Source organism: Phyllostomus hastatus, unplaced genomic scaffold (genome assembly GCF_019186645.2).
Source record: "Phyllostomus hastatus isolate PE091 unplaced genomic scaffold, TTU_PhHast_1.1 phas_scaffold_585, whole genome shotgun sequence".
Classification (NCBI taxonomy): Eukaryota; Metazoa; Chordata; class Mammalia; order Chiroptera; family Phyllostomidae; genus Phyllostomus; species Phyllostomus hastatus.
Genome location: NW_025334037.1, coordinates 7,478,444 through 7,500,987, shown reverse-complemented (window position 1 = coordinate 7,500,987; position 22,544 = coordinate 7,478,444). Strand labels below are relative to the sequence as shown.

General features: G+C 35.5%; 1 protein-coding gene across 1 annotated transcript; it reads right to left on the bottom strand.

Annotated features, from left to right (window-relative positions):
• Window positions 1-3,475: 3,475 nt before the first annotated feature.
• Window positions 3,476-20,706, bottom strand: CUNH11orf58 (chromosome unknown C11orf58 homolog). The gene is made up of 5 exons (XM_045825766.1): window positions 20,480-20,706; window positions 15,357-15,440; window positions 12,788-12,848; window positions 10,588-10,697; window positions 3,476-3,949 (listed from the first exon to the last, which is right to left on the bottom strand). The coding sequence occupies exons 1-5, from the start codon at window positions 20,540-20,542 to the stop codon at window positions 3,719-3,721; spliced, it is 549 nt and encodes a 182-aa protein (XP_045681722.1). The 5' UTR covers window positions 20,543-20,706; the 3' UTR covers window positions 3,476-3,718.
• Window positions 20,707-22,544: the final 1,838 nt, after the last annotated feature.

Sequence of the window (22,544 nt, the reverse complement as noted above, 5' to 3'; positions counted from 1 at the left end):
ATGGGACCTACAAACCAAAAATCTATAAAAGATACACAAAAAATAAGGAGAAAGGAATCCAGTCATGACACTATAGAAAGTCATCAATGTACAAGAAAAGCAAGCAATTAAAGGAACAAAGTACAAAAATAATCATAAAACAATAAAATGGCAATAACTGCATACCTATCAGTAATTACTTCAAGTGTAATTTTGAGCAATACAAAGGATCATTAAACAATTGAATGAATAATTATATACCAAGAAGTTGGAAAACCTAGAAGGACTGGATAAACTTTCACTTCACCCACTACAGTGGAGGCAAGGATATTCAATGGAGAAATGGCAGTGTCTTCAACAAGTGGTGCTAGGAAAACTGGATACATGCAAAAGAAACAAAATTGGACTCCTCTCTGACTCCAATGGATTAAAGACTTAAATATAACATCTGAAACTATAGAATCCTAGAACACATATGTAGTAAATTATCTGACATCTTAGTAATCTTTTTGGATATGCCTTCTTGTATAAGGGAAACAAAGATAAACAAATGGGACTACATCATACCAAAAGGCTCTGCACAGCGAAGGAAACAATCAACAAAACAACCTATTGAATGGGAGATGTTGGCCAATGATACATCCATTAAGAGGCTGATTCCAAATTATGTAAGGACTCATATAAGTCAGTAACAAAAATCCCCAAAACAACTATCCAATCAAAAGTGGGCAGAGGACATGAAGAGACATTGCTCCAAAGATATATAGATGGCCAAGACATAAAAAGATACTCAACATCTGTAATCACTAGGGAAATACAAATCCAAACCATGAGAAACCAGTTAGAAAGGCTATCATCGAAAAGTCAACAAACAAGTGTTAGTGAAGGTGTGGGTTAAATGGAACCCTGCACTGTTGGAGGGACTGCAAACTGGCTCGGCCACTATGGAAACCAGTATGGAGATTCCCCCAAAAAGTAAAAACAGAACTACCATAAATACACTAAAGTGGAATTGCTGGGATTTACCTGAAGAAAACAGTAATTCAGAAAGAAATATGCACCTCTGTATTCACTGAAGCATTATTTACTATAGGTAAGATACAGAAGCAACCAGTGTCCAATCAAGTCAAATGGAAGATATTATATAATGAAGTATTACTCACCAATAAAAAATGAAATCCTCCCATCTATGAATTTGTGATATGGATAGACTTAAAGGGTATTACTGTAAGTGAAGTAAGCCAGAGAAACACAAATGCCACAATTCCAATTATCTGAATTAAGAAAAAAAATCAAATTAAAACACAAAAAAAACCAGACTCAGAAACAAAAAACCGCTGACTGCCAGAGGGGAGTGGAGGGATGGATGAAAACGGTGAGGGGAACATAGTTAAAAAGTGTGATAACTTTGTACAGTGACAGGATAGTTACAAGAATTTAGTGAGGTGATCACAACTTAAGGTATATAATATAGATGGGCTGGGATGGGAGTAAGACAGAAAACTCTACTTGAACAAAAATTAAAAAAAAAAAAAAAAAAGGAAAATCCACTTTCCCCACAAAAGTATATAAATGTCAGGTCACTATGTAGTACACCTGAAACTAATATATTTCTGTATGCCAACTATACTATACTCAAATAATTTTAAGGCAACTTGGATAAGCGGTATAGGTAAACACTTGAGTATTTCAACTAAGAGGTGATCAACTCTGGGAAAAGTTGCCATTAAAATGACGTGTGTTTCACTGTAGAAAAATAATTCCCCCACCTGATACTTCCTGAATAAGGATATCAGAATTGCATAGCATCTGTCCTCCTTTAATGTTAACCCTCAATGTGATGAAGAAAAAAACCACCCAACGTTCATGCTTAAAACATAGCCATGATGTGGTGCTGGGACACGAAGCCAATGGACCAACAGACTTAAATTTATTCCAACCCTAAATTATGTTAATGTACACTAATATATGAATTACTTAGAACGAGAATTTCTCTACTTGGAGATGAAGAAAAATGGTCTTCCCGTGCACTTATTTTAGAAGGCTTTTCTATTTACATATAAGAATCAGGACTTATAAACAACCCAGCATCTAAACAATAAATTGATGAAAATACTTTTAAAAACATAATACTTGCTTCTCCCTCTTCCATTCTCAAACATGGATCAGTCTTCTACTTGAGTCTGTTTTAGCACACAATCCTACAGATTAGATATTTGAAAATCAATGGCTAAAGTGAAATTTGTTGAATACAGTTCACCTTGTTTAAAACAAATTTCATTACTGTCATACATCCTGTCTACTATCCAGTTAGTATTTAATTATAAGGTGGGGCAAAAATACATTTACAGTTGTGAGTACATGAAAGTTTATTCTTGTTTATTATTTATTGTATTATTTTCCATACAAACAACTGTAACCAACTTTTGCCCTAACCTGAATAATGGGTAACACCAATTGTAAAACAAGGTGAGAATTAAAAAAAAATAAATGCTGGGGTCTATATTTCAGAAATCACCTGTTCTAGTTGTTATACTCCTCTAACATATTCTAAACTTTAAAATGACACAGGAGTAAATTTAAAAGCCAACATATCAAACACATACTTAAGTACCTAAGTGTGTGATTCAAGCCTTCAAACAGCAATTATTTTGTACCCAATTACTAAGTTCACTGACTAGCCCACAATGCAATTTGTGTAAATCTGATGTACAAAAAAGCCACGTAACAGCAAATGATTCTAATCTTACTCTAACAAAACTAGCAATTAAATCAGAAAGCAATATTACTTTTTAGGAATTAGAAAATGAAGATAATGGTACTGAGATAAAATGAAGAAAATTGGTTTCAGCTTCTTGTTCAAAAAGCCTGTTCCTCAATTTTAGACAATGAGGATAAAGGTATCACAACCAAATATGGGAAACTGCTTTCTTTTATTTAGGCCTTAGAAAGAAAATTAACTTTGGTCACATATTACCTAAAAAACAAACTAAAACAAAAAAACAAAAAACACTTTTACATATTCCTAAATAGATAGGACCAAATGATTAGAGAAATTTCTTCTGTAAAACTTCACTGAATATTATAAAAAAAAATGTAACATTCAATCGAATTCATATTATATAAAGACTGCTTGGGACCATAGCATTCCAAATGTACGACAGTTGTAACTCCAGCCTAACAGATGTGAAAGTATTTGCTCTCATGTTGTTTTGGTCCAAGAGAGTAGAGCTGAATCATTAAGATTAAACTAAGTACCTAACCATTTGTCAACATTAATTTAGATTGTTATTGGAAGCAGAAATATCCATGATGAATAGTTCTACTATAACAAAGTATAATAAAATAATTTTTTTCATGAACATATCACAGTACAGATAAACTTTTTATAAGTTTATGAGGACACAAAAAAGCTACCACAGTCAAAAACTAGTGTTTCCCCCACAACTATCTGATGGGGTAAAAAGGTGAGATTAGAGGTCTGATGATGCTAATATGAAAGGAAACTGAGCATTGTATTTATTTCTTATTTTATACAACTCATACTCTTTACAAAAATGATCTTAGTCATGCCCATAAAAGTGTAATCCATGGCATCTGAAAGCAAACACTCTTTGTAGTTACTTAAAAGGGCCTTTTTAAAAATTATAATACAAAGGTCTGTGCTCTATAAGCAGTCCTCCACTGTGCATTATAACAATAAGGCTTACTTTTAATACAAAGACAAAGTATTTGGGAGTTATGAACCACTGGATTTAACAAACATCATTTTATAGTTGCTTTTTGCATCTTTTTTGTTTTTGGGATCCTCCACTTCATCAGGGTGCTCAGAAGCCTGAAGTTCTTCAGCAGATTCTTCTTTCTCTGACTCCGAATCACTGTCGGAGTCATCTGGACTTTCAGGATCAGGTGAATCATCATCATCATCATCATCTCCAGCCACATCACCTTCTCCATCATGATCTTCTACCTAAAAACACCCATTTAAATAAATACAATCATCAAGCAGAAAAACAGGAAAAAAACATTTCCTAGCCATTAACAATTTTACGACTGTACTATAGGCTTTCAAAGGAAGAACTGAGGACTCAGGTAGCAACATGTGTTTTATATACTGAGACTTGAGTAGGATTTTGTTGTAAGAAAAGGCTTTGAAGACCATTCACATGTGTGTCCCACCCTCTGCTGTTTGAAACTGTTTTTTTTTCTTTTTTTTTTTTTTTAAGTAAGTAAAGCAAGTTAACCTCTGATTCATGGAAAAGTAAAAACCAGTGTTTTGGATATTACAGTATCAGTGTTTTGTATATTATATTAATTTGGAGTAAAATAAACCAGTAGTTATAATACAAAAAAAGATGACTTAAACAACTGAGTGCCCTGGCTGGTGTGGCGCAGTGGGCTGAGTGTTGGCCTGTGAACCAAATGGTTGCTGGTTTAATTCCCAGTCAGGGCACATACCTGGGTTGTGGGCCAGGTTCCTAGTTGGGGGCATGTGGGTGACAACCACACATGAATGTTTCTCTCCCTCTCTTTCTCCCTCCCTTCCCCTCTGTCTAAAAAAATAAAATAAAATTAGCCAAGATGGAGGCATAGGTAGAAATCCTTCGCTTCCTTGCACAACCAAAAGGAGGATAACATCCAATCTAAAATCAATAACAACCAGAAGCACCAGAAAAATCAAACTGCATGGAACTGGGACAACCGAGGAATTAAAGAAAAAACATCAACCAGAACAACCAGACCCATAAGGCTGGCCAGTTCAGAAAAACCAAGGTGAGGCAGGGCTGGCTGAAGGCGAAACTGAACCTCAAAGCTTACTGGACTACAGCGGGAGAAACTCTCAGTCTCACACGAGGGTTTGTTAGAAAGTGGACTAGAGATGAGCAGGTGAGCTGCACTGTTCCCTCTCTGCCCTCCTCCCCGACAGGCGCAGCAAGGAGGGTTGCCCTGCCAGGTGAATACCTAAGGCCCCGCCCCATTACAACTTATCAGGTATGCCAAGACAAAGAAATATGGCTCAAATGAAAGAATAGAGCAAGCCTTCAGCAAGAGAACTAAGCAATGAGGAGATAGCCAGCCTATCAGATGGAGAGTTCAAAACCCTGGTGGATCAAAATGCTCACAGATCTGACTGAGCTTCGTCAAAAAATTAAAATCACAAATGAAAGATACCCAAAATGAAATAAAGCAAAATATTCAGGGAACCAACAGTGATAGGAAGGAAACCAGGACTAAAAGCAATGATTTGGAACAAAAGGAAAAAATAAACATCCAACTGGAACGGAATGAAGAAACAAGAATTCAAAGAAGTGAAGAGACTTACAAACCTCTGGGACAACCTGAAATGTTCCAATATCTGAATTACAGGGGTGCCAGAAGGAGAGTAACAGCAGCAAGAAATTAAAAACTTATTTGAACAAATAATGAAGGAAAACTTCCCCAATCTGGTGAAGGAAATTACTTCCAGGAAGCCCAGAGAGTCCCAAAGAAGCTGGACCCAAGGAGGAACACACCAAGGCACGTTATCATTAAGTTACTGGAGATTAAAGACAAAGAGAGAATCCTAAAAGAAGCAAGAGGAAAGGAAAGTCTTACCTACAAAGGAGTACCCATAGGCTATCAGCTGATTTCTCAAAAGAAACCTTGCAGGCAAGAAGGGGCTGGAAAGAAGTATTCCAAGTCATGAAAGGTAAGGACCTACATCCAAGATTGCCCTATCCAGCAAAACTTAGAATGGAAGGGAAGATAAAGTACTTCCCAGATAAGGTCAAGTTAAAGGAGTTTGTCATCACCTAGCCCTTATTATATGAAATGTTAAAGGGACTTATCTAAAAAAAGATCAAAACTACAAACAGTAAAATGACAACACACTCACAACTATCAACAAATGAACCTAAAAGAAAAGAAAAACAATGAAAACAAAACTAAGCAAACAACTACAACAGGAGCAGAATCAGAGAAATGGACATCACACAGATATTTCAGTGGGGAGGGAGAAAGGAGGAATGGCGGAAAAGGTACAGGGAAGAAGAAGCATAATTGGTAGGCATAAAATAGACGGGGAGAGATAAAAAATGGTATAGGAAACAGAGGACTCAAAGACTTATATGAACAACCCATGGACATGAACAAAGGTGAAGGATGCTGGAGGGTTGAGGGGGCAGGGCAGAGGGGGATAAAAGGGAAAAAATGGGAAAACTGTAATAGCATAATCAATAAAAAATACTTAAAAAATAAAATAAAATCTTAAAAAACAAAACAAAACACTGAGAGAACTATCCCAAACCAATACCGACCTGACATATCTCATCTAACTTCAATGTTATTTGTGGAGGGACACACATATACATATACACACGGGGTAAAAAAAGATAATGACAAAAACAAATGGGTGGTGAGGGTGAGTAATAAATGTAGTGATATGTTTAAACTTAACCATAAACTTAAAGTAAGACTGCTATAAACACTCCTTGACATATATGAAGTACATGGTAACCAAAAGCCTCTAAGAGATATACAGGAAATAAAAAGAATCCAAACATAACACCATATAAAGTCATCAACATACAAGAGCCCCCTAAGTGGTGTGGCTCAGTGGGTTGAGTCTTCCTGCAAACTGAAAGGTTGCCAGTTTGATTCTAGTCAGGGTACCTGCCTGGGCTATGCGCCAGGTCCCCAGTAGGGATCGTGTGAGAGTCAGCCCATCGATGTTTCGGTCCCTCTCTTTCTCCCTACTTCCTGTGTCTCTAAACATAAGATGACTGAATGTATAGAAAAACAAGACCAATCTATGTGCCATCTACAAGAGTCCCTGAACAAGGAAATCAACAAGGAAACAATGACCTTAAATGATACATTAAACTACATGGACTTAATTGATATTTTTAGAGCATTTCACACAAAAGCAGCACATGGAACATTTTCCAGGATAGACCGCATGTTAGGCCACAAAATAAGTCACAATATATTTATAACTGAAATCATATCAAGCATCTTCTCCAAATACAATGATATGAAACTAGAAATTACAAGAAAATGGAAAAACAAAAAAACACGGAAACTAAACATGCTGCTAAAGAATGAATGGGTTAACAATGTAATCAAGGAATTCGAAAGATATCCAGAGACAAATGAAAATGTGACACAAAATAAACAGAACATAGTCAAAGTATTATAGTTCTAAGAGAGAAATTCATAGCAATACAGGTCCACCTTAAATAACAAGAAAAATTGAAATAAACAATCTAACTTTATACCCAAAGGAACTAGAAAACAAAACAGAAAAAAAAAATGAAGTCCAAAGTGAGAAGGAAGGAATAAAAATCAGAGTGGAAATAAAATAGTCTGAAAAATAAAATAAAAAAAAAAATCACTGAAGATAAGAGCTTGTTCTCTGAAAAGATAAACCAAATTGGTAACAGACCAATTACTAGTAACAAAATCAGTAATTAAAAGACTCCCAAAAAACAAAGTCCTGGACCAGAGATGTCTTGAGAGGTGAATTCTACCAAACATTTAAAGAAAATTAATATCTATTCTTCTGGACATGGACAACAGTGTGGAAACTGAGGGAGAGGAGGTGAGGGGTATGCAGAGGAAGACAAAGGGGGCAAAACTGGGACAACTCTAGTAGAATAACAAAAAAGTGATTAAAAAAAATCTATTCTCAAACTGTTCCAAAAAAACTGAAGAGAAAGGAAAGCTCCCAAACTTATTTTACAAGGCCAGCATTACCTTGACAACAAAACCAGACAGAGATACTATAAAAACAGAATATTACAGGCCAATATCCCCAATGAACATAGATACAAAAATCTTCAACAAAATATTGGCAAACTGAATTCAGCAATACACTCAAAAGCTCATACCACTATCAGGTGGGATTTATTCCAGGATGCAATGTTGGTTCAGTATCTGCAAATCAATTAATGTGATACACCAAATAAACAAAATGAAAGATAAAAATTATGTGATCTTATCAACAGATGCAAAAAAGTATTTGACAAAGTCCAACATTCATTTGTGATAAAAACTCTCAGCAACTTGAGTCAAGATAATGCAACATAATAAAGACCACATATGCCACACCCACAGCTAACATAATACTGAAAAGTGACCAAGGCTAACATCACACTCAATGTTGAAAAGTGAAAGCTTTTCATTTAAGAACAGGAGGAAGACAAGGTTGTCCACTGTCATCCATTTTATGACATAGCATTGGAAATCCTGGCCACAGCAATCAGACAAGAAAAAGATGACATACTATATAGAATGTACCCTAAAGTCTCCACCAAAAAACCATTAGAATAAATGAACTCAGCAAAGTAGCAGGGTACAAAATTAATATTCAGAAATCAGTTGCATTTTTATACACCAATAATGGACTAGTAGAAAAAGAAGAAAACAATCCCATTTACAACTGCATCGGAAAGAATAAAATACCTAGAAATAAATTTAACCAAGTATGTACAAGACCTGTACTCAGAAAACAGTAAGATATTGCTGAAAGAAATTGAAGACACAAATAATTGGAAGGGTATACTGTACTCATGAATTGGAAGAATTAACATCATTAAAATGTCCATACTACCCAAAGGAATCAAAAGATTATTTGAATTCCCTAACAAAACATCAATAGTATTTTTCACAGAATTAGAACAAATAATCCTAAAATTATATTGAATGACAAAAAGAACCTGTACAGCCAAAGCATGTTGAGAAAGAAGAACAAAGTTGGAGGTATCACGCTACCTAGCTATAGTAATCAAAACTAATGCCATATAAGCATGGCATTGGCATAAAAACAGACACACCCATGGAACAGAATAGAGATCCCAGAAAGAAATTGATGCCTATCAATTAGGCATTAGTCCATTAATCTATGACTCGGGAGGTGAAAATATACAATGGGGTAAAGATAGTCTCTTCAATGAATGGTATTGGGAACATAAAAAATTAAAAACAACAACAACAATGAAAGTAGACCACTTCTTACACTATACATGAAAACAAACTCAAAAGGGATTAAAGATTTAAATGTAAGACCTGAAACCATAAAAGAAATAGGCAGTAATCTGTTTGTCATTGTTCTTAGCAATATTTTTGGACATGTCTCCCCAGGCAAGGAAAAAAAATAATACAAAGGATTATATCAGTGTAAAAAATATTTGCACAGCAAAAGAAAACACTAACAAAAGAACAACTTGCTGAATGAAAAATATTCACCAATGATACATACTAAAAGGGGGTTAATATCCAAAATAAAAGGAGTAAGGAACTCATAAAACTTAACACCAAAAAAATAAACATCTGATTAAAAAATGGGCAGGGCACCTGATTAGATGCATGTCCAAAGAGGACATACAGTGACCAACAGACATCAAAAAGATACTTGGCATCACTTATCACCGAGGAAATGCACATTAAAATAACAATGAGATATCACCCTTATACCTGTCAGAATGCATCATCAATAAAGCAACACACAACAAGAGCTGGTGAAGATAAACAAAAAAGAAAACCTTCACACACTGTCAATGGGTAGCAAATTGGTGCAGCATCTATGGGAAACAGTATCCAGGTTCCTCAAAAAAATTAAAAACAGAACTATCATATGATCCATCAGTTCAACTTCTTGGTATTTATCTGAAGAAATCCCTATTTTCACTGCAGCATTATTTACAGTAGCCAAGATATGTAAGCAACCTTGGTGTCTAGCAATAGGCAAATGGATAAAGAAGATGTGGTTCATATACACAATAGAATATTACTCAGCCATTAAAAAAAAAATCTTGCCATTTGCCACAACATGGAAAGATGTAGAAGTTATATGCTAAGTGAAATAAGCCAGACAGAGAAAGACAAATGCCATATGGCTTCATTTATATGTGGAATCCACAAAACAAAATAAATGAAAAGAGAAACAAACTCTCACAGATATAGAGAACAAACTGAGCATTGCCAGATGGGAGGGGGCTGGGAGGATGGGTATAAAACAAGACAGGGATTAAGTACAAACTGCCAGTCATAAAAACAGTCATGGGATATACAGTGGAGCATAGGGAATACAGTTAGTCAGTAATACTGTAATTACTGTTTGGTACCAGATAGGTACTATACTTATTGTGATCACTTCATAGGTATATAATTGTCTAATTACTTTGTACACTTGAATCTAATAATATTTTATGTCAACTATATTGGGAAAGTGTCCTAGTGATTATCTGAGCAGAATTTACATAAGCTGGTATCAGAAAACTTATTTACAAATCCCTTAAAAATCTCTTATCAGTTACAAAAACTTAGTTGGGCTAATAAAAATATTATAACTGTAAAAATTCTATCAAGTTGAAAATTATCTTCCTATTTAATGAAAATACATTAATTAAAGCCCTGGCTGGTGTAGCTCAGTGGATTGAGCATGGGCTGTGAACCAAAGCATCGCAGGTTCGATTCCCAGTCAGGGCACATGCCTGGGTTGCAGGCCACGGCCCCCAGCAACCGCACATTGGTGTATGTCTGTCTCTCTCTCCCCCCCCACCCTCTAAAAATAAATAAATAAAATCTTTAAAAAAAAAGAAAAGAAGAAGAAAATACATTAATTACTACCTCACTGAAGCCAAGTCCACAATGTCGCCGGTATCTTCCTGACAATTTACTGTCCATACTTTGCTGATATTGAGACTCCAGTTCTTCATTAATTTTCTTGTCTTCTTCCCCTGCATGTTCAGTGTACTTTGGTTATGTTTCAGTCAGGTTAATAAAAATATTTGATTACACAAGAAACCCCATAATTCAGATGCTATTATAATCAGGGATGACCTCTCAAACTGTGACTAATTTTACAATTAATTTTGTGGATAGGTTTCTATTATCATAGGGTACAATGAACAAAATAATTGAAATAAGTATTTATGGATACAACACTTTGAACTACAAGTGTTTATAAAAGTTAAAAAGCTTATATTTTTCCACATAATTCATATCAGACACAAGAGTCTCAAAAGAAGTTCCTGAAGACCTTATAAGTATTAATTACTAAGAACTCTGGCTATTTTATGTTTTAGCTTATTTATAGTCTAGTAACTGGTCTCCTAAAAGTGAGTTTTCTCCTAGTCACAAAAAACCTCCAAATGAAACCTTCTGCATTTGAAGAGAAATAACAAAGATATGCAATTGTGTCAGAGAATGGTTCACTTGTAATGGCTTTCCTTAATGCCTTTCTTTGAATATCAGTTTATTGAAGTAATAGAAACCTTTTTATCATGTAACATTTTTTATATATATACTGTTGTATATAGTTATGAAGCAGAAAACTGAACCACCTATGAACTTACCATGTAAAAACTAGACATTACCAATACAGATGAAGCTTTCTGTGCATGACATTTTAATTTGTATATATGAGGGATTTCACATTTTAATACAAATGTTGGTGCTTCGCATTACTGCTATTCATAAAGCCTCCAGTTTTAACCCAATTAAATACACTTCCAACGTGCAAAGCTCAGGAACTCTTAGCCTTTTGTAGCAATGCAAATCAATGTGAAATTGTCTCAACACCAGAAATATAAGAAAACCTATTAATTTCTAAAATGTGCTATATATTCTAGGTCACTATAAAAATTTAAATAATTAAAAGTTTTGTTAAATATACCGATGTCATTAGGCCCTGCTATTATTAATGTCCGTGATCATGGTCAATTTTATTGGGATGGCCAAAATGTTTGTTTGTTTTTCCATCAAATGGCTCTAGTAGTGCTTAATTGTCTTTCAATTAATTTGAAACAATCTTGTTAAAATTGTATTGTGACAGCTGTCATATCAGCGTGCTTTAAAAAAAATCAAATTTGGTGAATTTTTGTGTAGTCATTTTAATATTGCAGATGGAAGAAAATATGCAACATTTTCTGTGTATTATGCTTTATTATTTCAAAAAAGGCAAAAATGCAACTGAAATGCAAAAAAAGATTTGTGCAGTGTATGGAGAAGGTCCTGTGACTGACTGAATGTGTCAAAATTGGGTTTGCAATGTTTTGTGCTGGAAAGTTCTCGGACAATGCTCCACAGTCGGGTAGGCCAGTTGAAGCTGACAGCTATCAAATTGAGACATTGAGAACAATCAATGTTATACCACACAGGAGATAGCCGACATGCCAAAATATCCAAATCAATAAAGTTACTGGAGAAAATGAGAAATGTCTTTTATTTTACAGCAAACACTAAATGGACTTTTCCCCCAAACCAATAAATAAGAGAAAACTTCACTTCTCAGTAGGCTGAATTTAACTCCAAATCCATTTTCAGTTATTTAAAAAGGTTTCCCCAATAATTTTTTTAAGAAATTTTTTAGGCTTTGCAATGAATTTATGTTCCTCAAATATTTCAGAGCAAAACAGTGAATAAACTATAAACCAGCATACTATGCCAATTATAACATTATATGCTAAATAATTTATAAAGTAAAAAAATAAATACATAAACTCAATACATATTACAGTTGGCAAGATGAGGCATAGAACCTCACTACAATTAAAATATATGTTGTGAATCAGTAAAAATGAAGACATAAAAGGGTCAATTTCTTAAAATATTGTATTGATGTATACTCTCACATCTTATAAAAATCAAAGTATATACTAACTGTTATATATGTAACATGTTCACATAATACTACCTATATTTCCAGTTCTAATTTTTTAAATTATCAAAATAATTATACACAGAACTCAGAATATCCCCAAATATGTACAAATATTCCATATTCCAAATTTAGCACCTCTACTTTAATAACATATTAGTTTCTTACCTGTTCGGAAGTGAGATGTTGATTTGTGATCTCCTATAACAAGACGACCGGTATGTTCTTTCTATAAGGAGGCAGGAAATGTATTAGAATTTGAGACCACTAATTTAACATAATTATTGAGAATATACTATATGCACAACACTATTCCTGGCTTCTGGGATATAGTGTGGAAACAAGATTAAATTAAGATCCCTGCCTTTATGGAATTTACATCAACAATGGTAGGGACAGGGAGGAATATATAGTATGTTAGAAGGTAGTAAATGCCATTAAAACACAAAGAAACATAGAGCAGACGAAGGGGATAGAGAGTATGTAAAGATCAAGCTGAAATTTTAAATGGGAAGGACAGATACCTAAACAATTAAGTCAATCTAAACACGTTCTTTCCTAAAAAGGCCAGTTAAATGAGTTGCTTTAACTTTCCCACCTTCTCTCTCTGGTGCATATCTCAGGGAAAGAAAGCAAATGAGATTATTTAGCTAGCTAAAAATGAAATAACACACATAGTAAATAAAGCGATAGATCTTTAAAGCATAAAAAATGGAAATCATCATTACTATTGACATACCATACTCAAATAGTTAGCTCATTAGTATATGACTACAATGAACACCCAATCTCAAACTGTCCAAAAGCCACATTAAAACCATTTAGTTCTATAAAACATAAAAATAAATGTTTCCAAGTTGCCAACTAATCTGACTACCTAATTACTCTCAATTTATCAGTTCCAATCTACTTTATGATTCATATTTGGTTTCATAAAGAAATAAATTGTTCACTAAAACATAGTGACTTTGCAAAGCAATCTCAATCATCTGTGAAGATACAATAACAAATCTCTCTATTGTGAAAAGATAGACACATTTTCCATACCCAAAGATACTAACGAAAGGTTCAAGCATTAATGCTTACTGCCTTATCTGCCATTAACACACAAGCAAATTAATGATTCAATATGCTGCTTCTTTAGATTACAGAAGATACCTCACTGATAAGATCTGAATATATAATGGTATCAAATTATTCTAGGATGATAGTTTTGCACTGGTCTATTCATACTTTCTCTGCTAGTTTTGTCTCTGTGACCAATAAAATACTCATGGTATTTTATTAAGATTAGGAATATAATGTGGCCACAAGCCAGAACTAATCTAACCAGCCTAATAAAAGACCAATCTATAATCTTTGTCTTGCTAGAGAATTTATTGTATGCTAAACAACCCACTTACTGGTAGCCAAATTTCTTTTTCCTGTGTTCTACTTGTTTCCTCCCAGTTTTACTGATGTAACTGACTGTCGGTAGCTAAATTTCATACATTTTATGTTAGAGTGTTCTACTAGGTTGAGCATATCCCCTAAACTATTACATGTTATATATCCTTAGCAAATCTTTTCTTTGCATGAACTAGGTGAACTTCAGACTACTTTCTATGAACTTCAGACTATTTTCTATGACAAATTTCAAATTATGGAAAATCTGGGTTAATGAGGTAAACAAATGCTTCCTTTTAGGTCTTCATATTTTGCATGATCTCTCCCTACCCTCAACCCCACTGCTGTAGCCTGGCTAACTCATGCTTTCAGATTCAGAACAATTCTATTTCTGAGAAAGTTTCCTGTTTGTATAGCTAGACCAGAGTCAGGTACCCTTGTCTGTTGATTCCATAGCACTATGTGTACAGCTCTCTCATAGCCAATTCTAATTCTATACTGTTATTGTCCAGTTTCCTCCATTACGTGATGGCTCCAAACATGTGTTACTGACCTATGTGACCCCTCCCTCCAGGACCTAGTACAATACCTTGCAGATGGTGGTCAATAATTGTTGCTAAAACTAAAATGTACAAATACATTCCCACATTAATAACAAAAACAAAAAGCAGAATCTCATTTTAAGGACCTTGAAAGAGAAAAAAGTTTTTCTATTTCTCTCACATTAGATTTGTAGGAAGGGTATTGGGACAATGTTACAAAAATAAATTCACTTGCTACAAAAATAAATACTAGAGATCACTGTATTTGCATGTAAAAATGAATTGCTAGCAACAGGATTTTTTCCCAATAGGTAATGTTTTCCCAGCACCTATATTTTATATCTTCTAGTTTGTTAATCAAAGGGGTTTCACAAAAATATATGAACATGAAAAATCAGGGATAAAGCCTATTCCTTTGGTTCCTATTTCAAGAACTGGAAGGAGCCATAAAATATAAAAGACCTACAAATTGTTCTGTCCAGAAATACCTTGTATCAAATCATTAGTCTAACAAATGGTAAATCATAAACCTTAATGTCTTCTTTCTTCCATAGGCATATCCTTGAACCAAAAAAATTTTTTTTATATATGTCTCTAAAACTACTGCCCAGAGGCAATGAATGAGAATTCTAAGAAACAGTAAAAATTTTAAACACTTGGTTTGGTCAGCTATGGTTCCCAAAGCCTAAGATAATCATGCAGAATAGGAAAATTGAATATAAATGTATTCATCCCTTCCTACTTAACAAACACACAAAAAAGACATATTTTCACAGAAAAGAGAGAAATGCATACAGTCTGATGCATACCTTTCCTGCGCCCATAAGTCTCAAGAACTTTTGTTTTCTTTCTTCATTACCTAAGTCTGCTGCCTCCCAATTGCTAGATCCAAGCTGGAAAAGAAATTAGTCAATTAATTTTTTGCATAATAGTAAATATTTATATGATGGTTCAACTTAAGACTTTTCTATTTTATGATGGTGTGAAAGTGATCCTCATTCAGTAGAAACTGGCCAGATTAAGCTATAATGTTCGGTAGATTAGGTTTGCATTTTTGACTTAATATTTTCAACCCAACTACGATGGGTTTATTGGGTTGTAATGACATTGGAGGAACATCAGAAGCTTTTAGTTCTTTTGCAGCCAGAGAGCTTAGTTCTCAAGTTTGTTTCTATGGAGTTTCAGATTCAGTAGGTCTCAGGATTTCATTTGCAGCTTTCAGTAGGTCTGAGGGATCCATGAGTAGCTCATGGATTTCATTTCTAACAAATTCCTAAGTGATGCTGCTGCTGTTTATGTGGGCAATCACATGTTGAGACCTACTGTCCCAGTGCCTTATAGGAGGACCCTGGAGAACCTAGTACTTTGAACCCAGAAGGCTGCCAAAGTTATTAATTGAAGTTAAAAACTCTGGCTTTAGTGATATTCTACATATCACTCAAGTTTAGTTTAACATCAGAGTCTATTTGACCCAATTTTTGTTTTTCAGTTTCTTTTTGAGCAATTCTAGTTTTTGTAAGCATTGATATGTTATGACTTTCATTCTTTCAGAGGTCTTCCAAACAGAGAAAATTTACTTATTTTTTTAAAGAACAGAATTACTTATTCTATCTTGTAATTATCAAATAGGTCAAATTAATATCAAATATTGAATCTTGTTATAAATCTAAAAAAATTATTAATTCCTAATGATATTTCCCTCTATCTTGAAACAAAGATAAGAATTACGTCATTTTAATTCATCGATTATCACCAAGCTAAAAATGACTAAAATAGTAAGAAAATAGAAAAATGATAAAAGTGTTTTCTCATCATCTTATCCAAAGTATTACATCATCTTTCAAGAAAACATCACCCCTCTGGTCTGTTGCTCCTTGCTTTCTTTGGATACAGTTAATAATTCAGAATTTTTAATTTCTACCCATAGTGGCAAGTAGATAAAAAATCGAAAACTGACAGAAGGCATTTCACAATTATTAGACAAATAGAAGGCAAATGCAAAATGACAAATGATGGCAAAATTAATTTCTATGGAAAAATCTTTGGATGATGAATACTAGATAACTTTGCTCCAAACCAGAAATCAATGAGACAAAGAAAAAAAAAAGACAGAAAAGAAATATAATATTTTCATCCAGAGAACCACTCATCAAAGGACTTCATCCTGCAATATTTTGCAATAATAGCCTGGACCATGCTGTTTTTCTAAAAAGACGGGTCACTGTTTCATTTCCTCTTTTATAAATTTGTACACCAAAACTTACTTGATATGACTTTTAAGTGGACAAATGATGAAGGCAAGTGTGTATACAAAGGTGACTAGAAACGTAGAAATAAAAACATTCACTAGATGGACCATTCTAATTAAGTTTATCATCTAAAAATGAAAATGTTTCACAATTATGGAGCGAAGACAATAACCCCTGTTCCAAAACAAAATTATGAGTAATCAAACATTTCAAATAATTCAAGTAAGATATTTTGATGATGCAAATATAAGAACTAGAATAACTTCATAATAAAGCTAAAATCTATTGGAAAGAGATTTGAAATCTGAAATTATATGTTCCAGTTTCACACATGACAACTGATAAGCAGTTAGCTGTGTTCAGAGGATGCCAATTATTTTGGGTATAATTATCATGAAAATGTGGAATACAAATTTGGTTTGCTATTATTAAATTCATATTAGAATTTCTAATAAAGGTGATTTTCACTATCCCTTATTATTACTTCTGAAAATTACTTGTAAAAAAGACTAATAGAATATAAAAGAAACAATGATGGTCATGTCTCCTGGGCATATGAGAGTTAAAACTGTTTGTACTCACTGGACAACCACTTAAGGCTCTTCTAAATTCCGTCTGGTAGAGGCTTATATGTTCTCATGATTTTGGCTACCTAGGGTCCAAATTTCTGCTACTTTCCATCTGACAGCTCAACTTTTCACAGTCCAGTTAGTTCTTAACTATTTCTGACTCAACGCAGTTCAAAAAAAAAAAAAAGAAAGCATAGTGTTCTACAACTTAAGAACTGCTTTCACTCACATTCTCTCAAGAGCCCATTTAATAAATAAGGACACTGAGGCAAAGAGACTAAGGAACTTGCTTCCATCCTCCGGCCTTAAGTCCTCTCCTCTTTCCACATCATCCTGTACATGATCAAATTGAGTATGTGGGAGTAGTTTATGAGCTAGTTATAAAAGAATATAAAATTAGGCTAAATATTGTCTAAAAACCAAAGATTTTCCAAACTCTTTATTAAAAGAGGAAATGTTTTCAATGTCTTTATATAAATAACCTTATTATTTACAATTTATAATCCTCATTTTTTTTTCAATTAAGTCCTTCTGGATCTTCCTTTCAAAGACCTTAGCATATAACAGCAAGTACCTTGCCCAAGCACTACATTCTGAAAAGCACATGGGTGCCTGACACATTCTCAGAGGTTCTCACTAGTGACTAAAATTAACCTCCCCATTCCTCTGACTCCCTAAAAGATAGCTTTCATTTCTCCACTCCAATCAAAGCAATGAAACCAATACCATAGTAACTCTTAGGATTTACTTCTAACATTGTCACCCTTTTCCTAGAGCTGAATTCTGTGATTTAATGTCTACTTTTAATATCTTTTTAAATATTTTGTGACCCTCATTTAACATGTGTGGTCAGTGGGCAAAGAAAACTTCAATGACCTTTTACATGTAATGGTTGTACACTACAAATTGTTGACCAAGTACACATAATTAGATGACTTTCTACAGTTTATATTTTTATTTGAAAACATTTTAAATGTTTTACATATATAAAATTCATATAAAGAAATGGACTTAAAAATCACTATCAAGGAACAGATTACTGTATTGCACTGTAAAGTATTAACAACATAATCAATTTTAGAGAACTTGTGATGGTGCTGAGTCCTGATTTGGACTTGCAACTATTTATAATCATCGCCTTCAAAGAGAATGCTTACAGGATTGGAAAAGGTCTTAAGGGTCATTTAGTTTAAACTGATCCCCTCAGAAGCTGTAGAGACTTAATTACTTAATTCCTTTAACTTTGTGTTGAATTACTTAGCATCACCAAGAGTTTTCTGTCAAGCTAAAACAGTGTTTTTCTTTCCTAAGATTTTATTTATTTATTTTCAAAGAAGGGAAGGGAGAAAGAGAGGGAGAGAAACATTGATTGTTTGCCTCTCCCACCCCCCTCAACAGGGGATGGAACCCACAAATCAGACATGTGCCCTGAGCAGAATCGACTGGTGACCTTTCACTTTGCCGGACCATGCCTAACCCACTGAATCACACCATTCAGGGCTAAAACAGCGATTTTCAACCTTTTCATCTCATGGCACACGTAAACTAATTACTAAAATTCTGTGGCACACCAAAAAATACACTTTTTGCCAATCTGACAAAAAAGAAATAATTTTGATTCATTCACACTGGATAGCTATTGTTGTGTTGGCTGTTCTCATATTACACAGTTTTAAGAATTCTTGCCGCATGCTGGTTGAAAATTACAAAATTACAAAATTGCGGAGCTAAAAGAGTACGTTGCTGAGTCTGGCAAAACAGGTGCCTAACATTCTAGCAATCAAATCACAGTTAAAAACCAGGAGGCAAACAATGTAATAGATTTTAAAATGGCATCCAGGTTACTCAAAAACCTAGATAAATTCCTAGCATGTCCTGGATTATCATATCAACAAGAAAAGGTCTAAATGCCAACTGTAGGAAGAAACAGATGGCATGAATAAATCTCTCTATAATAACTATTACTCCTCAAATCTTTACTGATTACTAATCTTTCTGCAAAACTAAAAGGACCTAACCCTTCCTCCCACTCAGAGAGTGGTGGGTCTTATCCATCATCTCATTTGCTGTAAATGATGCACTAGAAGTATTCAGTGAGCCTTTTATGGTTCACAAAGTAAGATATTAGGCACCGAACTGCACTACAGAAAATAAAAAACTCGATACATTCAGACATTGATAGTACTTTAAATAATAACGGAAAGGAAACTAGATGGTGTCCTTCACCATCCTTAAAGATGACCTACCATGCCTCCCTCCCCCAAATTTCCCTATCAACGTTCCCTTGGCATTTATTTACCCATCGTAAGGACCCAGTTTTACGTTTACTGGTTACTGCAGTTTCCATGACAGTGCGCGAAGAGCTGGGACAAATATACATAAAAGCCAAGGGTAACACATATTTACTCATCTTAGAATTTCCAACACCTGACATAGCAGTTAATATTTAATGTGTTGCTTTAAGGAATGAATGGTTTGCTATTTAAACTGACATCTGGGAGGGGAGGGCAGGAAGGAGGCAAGGGTAGAGGGAGGAGGGACAAGGGAGATACTTGACATAAAAACGGGCTTCTAGGTCTCAACGTCTTAAGACTCCACCACCTTGCGCCAGTAACAAATTACTCCCCTAGTACCATTTTTCAGTTCAATACTGTTCTGAGTTTACGCTTAACAGCACAGTTAAGTTTAACTGTTAGGAATACGTTGCAAAAATAATCCCGGCCCTAAATGCACGAACATTTTGACACTGTCACAGGAGCATTGTAAGCCTGAAACAGGCAAGGCCTTGCCGTCCCTGAGTAGAAAGGCTCGACCAACAGGCTTCATCAGCCCCCACAGAGGCAAATGATCTCTTGACTACGCTTTCACTTCTGGACCATACATGATTTCTTTCCTCGATCCCCCTTCCCACGCAGTTCCCTGGCTCTTTGCACGCGGCCCTCTTCAAACCTTCCGGCCCTAATAAAGGAAGAAAGATACTTCCCATTCCTCTGGGTCCCCCACCCCTCCTTTTCGGGCTACCTCAGGCGTTTCCTCTTCCTACACCTACCCATCCCGGCCTACCCCAGCCTTTGGTAGGCCTCAACCCTCATCCACTCCGCCATTGTTATTTACATCGTCGTCTGGGGAGGCCGAACGCTTCACCCCGTGCGGATGGGACTCCCTGGCAGCACTCATCGTTGGGGGGACCCGGACGGCAAATGCCAACCAGACTCGCTCTTCTTCTCAGCCGCAGCGCCAGCAGCCTGCAACTTGCCACCGGACCAAGCAGCGCCACTCCAGAACGCAGAGCCCCTTGGGCCTTCTCCGCCACAGTCGACACGCCGCAGCCGCTGGGCCACACCCGGGGCACTCTGGGAGTTGTAGTTTTATGGCTGAATAAAATCAGCCTGAACAAAAGACAAAGATGGGTGACTAAAACTACAATTCCCAGGAAGCGCAGCGGAGTACTTCACGCTGTGTGGCGGGAGTGTCCTCTCAGGCTCCACCTTCTTTGGTTGGTGAAGTGAGATTTCCCGCGGATGTGTATGGCGGTGAGCGTTGCTGCTCAGTGTCGTTGGCGCAAGGAGAGGCTTACACTGGCTTTTCGCTTTTCACTGTGAGATGCCGCACCATTGACATATGTATCCGTCATAGTTAAGCACCTAGGTTTAAATGTAATGTTTAAGGTTTATGGAATCCTCACGAGTAACCTCATCCCAAGACAAAAACCTTAAAAAAAAATGGCTTCTACCGTTTCCATCTTGATGTTCTCTATCGCTCGTAGAGATTTCTAGATGACCGGCGGCGCACCTTTCTAGAAGATAAATGTTTTGCTGCTTTCTCTTTTTCACTGAAATGAGTCCAGTATGGTGTACCAGTTTTACTCGCTGTTACTGAAACTAGGGTCCACGTGAGGGAATTTTTTAAGCTTTCCACATGGCTTTGTGTGAAGTGGGAGTGACCCTATCTGACCTTGCTGCTGGTGGGCAGGCATTGTACTTTTGGGGCCTTCACCAAGAGAAGCTCCCCCTTTCTGCCAGAAAGACCGGTCTATTTTTTTCCTTTTAAAAATATATGCCTTTTTTTTTTTGAGGAGAAATTCACACTATATAAAATGAACTGTTTTAAAGTGTATAATTAAGTGGCATTTAGTACATTCAGTGTTGTGCAGACATCATCCTGAAATAGTTCCAAGACATATTAATCACCCCAAGAGGAAATTCGGTACCCTTAAAAGTAGTCTTTCCCTTATTACCTCCACTTCTCAGAAACCACTATATCTAAAGGTTTTATTCGAATGTTGGAGATTTATTCATGCAGTATCAAGGTATCTGAATTTTAAACCAGGTCTGAACCTGGCTGCCTTCAAACCTAATATTCTGTCAGGATCCTTGTCCTTAATTATTCTGAAGCTATCTAGCCTTGATTAAAAAAAAAAACCTGATTCTTTTTAAAAGGTTTTATTTATTTTTGGAGAGAAGGGGAGGGAGAGAGGGGGGGGAACATCAATGTGTAGTTGCCTCTCGCACACCCCCTACTGGGAACCTCACCTGCAACCCAGGCACGTGCCCTGACTGGGAATGGAACTGGTGACCCTTTGGTTCACAGGCTGGCATTGAATCCACTGAGTCACACCAGCCAGGGTTGATTTGCTTTTTAAAGCAAAAATCAGTAAGTGGGATGACAGTACAGATATAATGTTCACTTTGGTACTGAAAGTAGCCTGTGAAACTGCTTCACTCTGAGCCCCTGAACTTGGCAATTACTACAGTATGATCGTCTGTGTAGAAATTGTATTACTTGCATAGATTTCAGATGATCACTGACCATTTATAGAACTGTGACAAGTGGAATATAGTTCTTTAGGCAGCCATATATCCTAATTCTGCTCCTTTATTTTGGAAGCAAAGGGATAATAATGCTAATCAGGATAACATGAAAGAAAGCTCAAGGTCATTTTTACAACCAAGCAAGGTCACCTTAATCAGTTGGTTCTGTAAAAAACACAAACAAAACAAACAAATCAAGGAGAAGGGTAACCTTATGAAGAGAAAAAGTATCTTTAGGAGGTGGTTGCTTGTTCTTTACTATGAATTAAAATAGTTTGCCTACTATGATTCTACAAAAGTTCTATAAATATAAATGCAATGAAATTACAGTTACAGATGAACTACAGTTCTCCAAAGAGTTTGACAGA

Excerpts from the sequence above, each read along its gene's own strand:
- CUNH11orf58 (XM_045825766.1), bottom strand. The coding sequence starts at position 20,542 with ATGAGTGCTGCCAGGGAGTCCCATCCGCACGGGGTGAAGCGTTCGGCC. Across the intron at positions 15,441-20,479 it reads CGGCCTCCCCAGACGACGAT|CTTGGATCTAGCAATTGGGA; the intron begins GTAAATAACAAT and ends TTTCTTTTCCAG. Across the intron at positions 12,849-15,356 it reads GACTTATGGGCGCAGGAAAG|AAAGAACATACCGGTCGTCT; the intron begins GTATGCATCAGA and ends GCCTCCTTATAG.